Below are 5,511 nucleotides of genomic sequence, written 5' to 3' on the forward strand. Positions count from 1 at the left end.
GGCTCAAGCACTAGAGATGGAGTCCAGTTTTCAGGGAAAGATATAGGCAAGCCAGAAGTATGGGCTGGCAAGCTCAGCTGTTTGGAAAAAAAGGATACAACTAAAGACTAAGAGCTCAAAAAAGGAGTCAATGAAGACATCTACGCATTCTAGGCACACACCACCAGTGGTGGAAAGAAACAGTCAGCCAGTCCACCTGGAAAATTCTATGGGTGGGAAAGGCCTGCATGTGGATTCAGTCAGTGAAGAACAGTGAGAGAACGGCTAAAGGGAGAAAAACAGGAGAACAATAAAATACTTCATCCTTTGAAGCACTTTTCAGCATGTCTAGATGCAACAACTGATATGGATAGTATTGATTAATATATTCAATTAAGGCAAAAGTTATGAATGGAACACTGTGATGAAAGCAGACAGGTTCTCCAGACAGCAGATTAAATTACTTCAAGTTTCAGAGTTAGGTTCTACACATTACCCATTCTACATGCAGTATTTATCCAATAGTTCCTTTAAAACAGATCCATTTCCACACATACAAAGCATAGTAAAATAAACCCACTAAAACTGAAATACAGTTTCAAGTCTTTGTTACTTGACCAAATATTAATGGTGGTGCTAAATGTACTGAAAGTCTCAATCTTGTAATTACTTGCAGCTGTCTATTTTTATTCAAAGCAACTAGTAAGACTCTTGTCAGTTTGGGAACCACAGCTCATACTACAAGACTTTCAGCATTTCTTACACAATCCTATTGAAATTCCATTCACAAATATTAGAGAACAAGACCTATCAGAAATCAAAATAAAAAACACTCAGAAAACTAGTGTTTCTGTAAGAATACCTTGCTCTTTTTGGATCAGAAGAGTATATAAACAGTACAACACTAAGACTAAAAAAAAACGCGATGTGGTTAGTCAGGTTCTGGAAAAATGTGTCTAGGACAACCAAGTATTATTTCACTGTAATTGCCCTCCCCGTTGCATTGTACTGTTTTCTTTATCTTAGTAGTATACACAACATATTTTACTGAAGTATATGAGCACTTCATAATGTTAGAAGTATTATGATATAAAGGTCTAGCAAAGGTACAAAGTATTCTTGGTACATTCCTCCACCTCCCTGCCATGGCAGAACACCACTGCAGTGCTCTCTTGTGTTCTGATTTATTTCCAAGAAGCATGACCCCTTTTTGTATCAAAGAACACAAGGATAAATGCTCAGATTTAGAGAGACAGATGGGTTTCTATCCAGAAGTATCAGATACTGACTGATCCCAGCAGAAGGTAAGTAACCGAATACTTTTGAAGAATTGGGCCTAAATTTAAACAGGAAATGAGAGACATTTCTCAAGTTAGGAGCTAATATTAGAACGCTGGAACTCTCCTTAATTAAGAATTAAAAAAATTAAGAAAAAAAAAATTGGCCTGTATCATCTCCAGCAAAGGAAGAGATCTTCAGATGTAACTGGATACTAAATGGAATCTGTGTAATTTCCACATGTACTAAAACGTCCAAAAAGTCAAAAGCAAAAGACATACAAAGAGTGTAATGAGTTATCCTTTCTCATGTATGAGGTACTAATAAACTCAATGCTTATAAAGCCCAACCATCTCAGTACCATTATCCTGCAACTATTCCAATGCTGACATCTACTTCCTCTGAATCATTACAACTGTTGAAAATAAATTTGGTCTAGACAAACACAAGGAGAAACAAACGCCATACTAAAACTCTCACTCGTAGGTGACAGAGGGCAGGATTAACTCTTTTAACTGAACAAAAAACCTTTGCCAAGTAACAAAGCCACTTTTTTGATCGTGTTACTGTTTACAAACCATGCCTAATCCACCATTAACATTCACTTCTATGGTCACAGAATTTCTTTTTTCAACAAAACTGGCAAAAACAGAGTAAGTATTAAAGTATATGTAAAGCGGGACCACAGCACCTCTAACAGCCTCCACTTGTTCATGCTTTTAAAGCATCTAATGCTGCCATGGCTGAAATCACAGGAACCAACCTAGGACACCACCACATCACAAAGCCCTTAGCTGACAGGTACGCACTAGCTGTATTCTCACATCAAAATATTAACAGCCTCAAATATCTCAAAACTAGTATAAATAATAAGCACCATATAATACAACTCGTGAAAAAAAAACACTTCTAGCGGTGCTTTCCACATATTTCTACGAATGGCACTGCTGGTGACTTCTATAAGAACACTTCTCTATAGCTTCTAAGAGTGCCATAGCTCTTAACCACAGATCTCTAGTTCTCATGTGAAGTAACTCATTGAGAGCTTATAAAAAAAAATTCCTAAGAAAAATACTTTGCTTTTGAAATCACATGATACAAATTTTTATGCCCCATTTCCTCAACATATGGTAGTTAGGAGTGAAAGGAAAAAAGAGGAATACTAATAAAATGAAAAATGCTGAAAATAACATTGATGATTACTTGGAGCTGCATCTTTCAAATATTTTTGCAAATGAAGATGCATGTTGAATAGGTGGATATTCAAAGTGAACAGGACTACAAGTTAACAGAGGTTTCCACAGTGACTTCATCAGAGATGGAATCTGTCTGCAAAACATGAAACATTTTCCCCGCTTTGAATCCTGGCAAAAAACCCAAAGCAAATAAAACTCCTCCAAAATAAGAATACAGTTCTGGAAACTTCAGTTCTAAGCAGTAACCAATCGGAACACATTTCAGTCCCACAAAAATGTATTTTAAACAAAATACACCTTCCATTGTAGTTATATATTTGTAAAATGAATTTTATTTGCACATCAGTCCTTTTACATGCACCTCTAGTTTAAGGTAGTTTTTAATTGTTCTGACTACCAAACAATTTTTTTAAAAAATTTACATCTCCCATGTGTATTTTTTCATATGTACACACACAACTCCTCCTAAGTAAATTACAGTAATCGCAGTATGGGGTCAAAGATGCACATACAAACTCAAAGCCAAATTCGATGCACAGTGCCTTAAGTATGAGAATGTTCCCTCTCTGCAGCTTTCCATTTCACATACATATAGCCCACATAATGTATCAGATATCAATTTATACTGTTAGTATTCCAAAAAGTTGCTAAGAAAGTTTAATTTCAAGACTATATTCTTCCAAATCACCTCGTTCCAGCTCCAGTACTAGATCTGCCTTCTAGCTGTTAAACATTTTTATCAAATAGAAGCTCTACATGTTAAATGCATGGTCATAACTGACAAGCTACATCATTTATATGTAGTCCAAGAAAAAAATTAATAAATTGTAAAATAAAAGTAGTATGCTTCAGTGAATGCATCACTTAAAATTTTTATTAAAATATGCCAGAAATACACTCAACATTTTTTTCAAAAAGTTCAATTCCACCAAGTTTTCCATGCTTCTCAATATTACAGAAGTAAATACTTGGAATACTGAAGTAGGTGACAAAGAAAATGCTGGTTTCAAAAAGATGCGAATTCAAGCTTAAGTGTGGTAATGTGTAGATCTTTTTACATCGATTAGTTATACAAGCTGAAGACCAACAGCAAAAACTTTCAAAGGACTAAATGCAAGTAAAAACTATAAACAGAGTAAAAGGATGCCCCTCACTTAGCAGTGTTCGTGAGGAACAGCTGTCATCACAAGCTGCTCAGGCACTGATGTATCTATCCAACCATCCATAAGCCTACATTTTTTCATACCTACATGAACAAAAGATGTATTTCTCTGTAAAGACTTAAAATAAGGGGGGAGGAGGGTAGGTATGGAGAAATCTTTTCCACTAGTAACTTTTTTATGATTATATCACTAGGCACTTGACAAAAGTGTTACTCTCTAGCATTACAGTAGTGGGCAACATTCCAGTCAAAACTATGACTAACAACAACTCATTATAATTATAAAGAAATTTTTCTAACAATCAAAGTTTTCAATAAACAATTTATAAAACCATGTAAAAATGTTTCTTCTGTGGTTCATAGCCAGAGAACATTCTATACTCTCAATAAAAAGATCAGCTTTACTGCACAGCTGCTATCTGCTCCAGTTTGGAAGTGTGAAAAATTAAGTAGAAGGAGTTAAAGGATGGTCCACTTGCTCAGTAAACAAAAATATGTGACTCGCATACAATCCTTAAGTTGTATGTCATGTGAACTAAGACAGGCGTTAGAATCTTATTAGCCAAGCAAATTTATTCAAAATTTTGTTTATGAGCATGACTTACAGCAGAATAAACCTTCATGCTTCTCAGTGGAAATCTAGGAAGCTATCTAGAGTCATCCAATTTTCCAGTAAATTCTCTACGTCATGATTCAGCCTGTATTACACTATACATCCTGCAAACACATCACTCGGACATTAAACTGTAAAGAGTTGTCAGCTATGCTCCGAAGTCTCCTCTTAACTGACCACATGACTACTTCAAGTATAAAAGAAAGAAAGTTACCAAGGTCAATATGGAGGGAAAAAAAAAGAGCTTTCATAAGAAAGCAAAACATACCAGAAAACCAAGACAACAGTAAAAACCAAATGCAAGGCACACACTTACATTTGTAGCATGACTTCGTTCAGAAACACGCCGTCCACTAGCGCCACATATTCGTCCAGGTTGGTCCCATTTCCTCCAGCTAACGGTCCAAATGTCTTAACCTAAAACATAATCATCACCACCGTGACACTAACTCCACCTCATTCTCTGCCGCAAGGCATTTATCTTCAAACAATGAGCCAATAAATGAGTAATGTGTGAAGAAAAATGAATGCTTACCCAGGTGACAAGAGGGCTAGACATGAACTGCTCCAAAAGGGGTGTGAATATTTCGTTCTCCATTTTACAAAAAAACGGTTAACATCTATGTAGCTCCTTTGATGCAAAAAATATGGGAAGTCCTTCACTGCAGCAACTCTCTGAAATGCTCCAAGGATTTAGCTGGAGTAAGTGAACCCCATTTTACCAAGCAATGCAACAGCAACAAAAAAAGTCAGTGCACTGGCAACTGGGATTTATCTTCCTCTTTCAAGAAAAAATGCATTTGAAAGTCCGTCTACGCGTATTTCAGCCTTTCCATTGATGTCTCTCCCTTTCCTACATACCGAAGGGGCAGAAGGAAGGAAGGAAAGAAAAGAGGGAGGCTGCCTAGCTACTGGGATTCTGCATCAGACAAAAAAAGAAAGGAAGGAAAAATCTGCTTCAGCAGCGGCAGCTCCTCAGAAAGGAAGGAGAAATTCCACTAGAACTCTGCAAGCTCATCCTGCCCCTTCCCCACAAAAAAAAACCCCGACGAGGGGAGGCGAAGAGGGGCAGAGACCCCCACCCCCACTCACAGCTAAGCCCCCCAGGCTGCTGCTGCACACGCAAGAGAATCCCTCTGCTCCCCCCCGCCCCCGGCAATGGCACAGGCAGCCCACAGAGAGAGAACCAGCCCGCAGCAGGGATGAGGGGCTATTTCAAATCAGTTCCCTTTTCTAACCTCTTCCTTTTTCCACTAAACTACGACGCAACATCGGGACAGGAC

General features: G+C 37.6%; 1 protein-coding gene across 1 annotated transcript in view; it reads right to left on the bottom strand.

Moving 5' to 3' along the window:
* Window positions 1-4,826, bottom strand: part of CCDC88A (coiled-coil domain containing 88A) — a 77,600-nt gene extending 72,774 nt beyond the window's left edge. The window contains exons 1-2 of the mRNA XM_010281928.1: window positions 4,764-4,826; window positions 4,545-4,645 (exon numbers count right to left, since the gene is read on the bottom strand). Of these exons, the coding sequence (XP_010280230.1) occupies window positions 4,545-4,645; window positions 4,764-4,826 (164 nt within the window). The remainder of the gene's footprint in view (window positions 1-4,544; window positions 4,646-4,763) is intronic.
* Window positions 4,827-5,511: the final 685 nt, after the last annotated feature.

This window comes from Phaethon lepturus, unplaced genomic scaffold (genome assembly GCF_000687285.1).
Source record: "Phaethon lepturus isolate BGI_N335 unplaced genomic scaffold, ASM68728v1 scaffold17082, whole genome shotgun sequence".
Classification (NCBI taxonomy): domain Eukaryota; kingdom Metazoa; phylum Chordata; class Aves; order Phaethontiformes; family Phaethontidae; genus Phaethon; species Phaethon lepturus.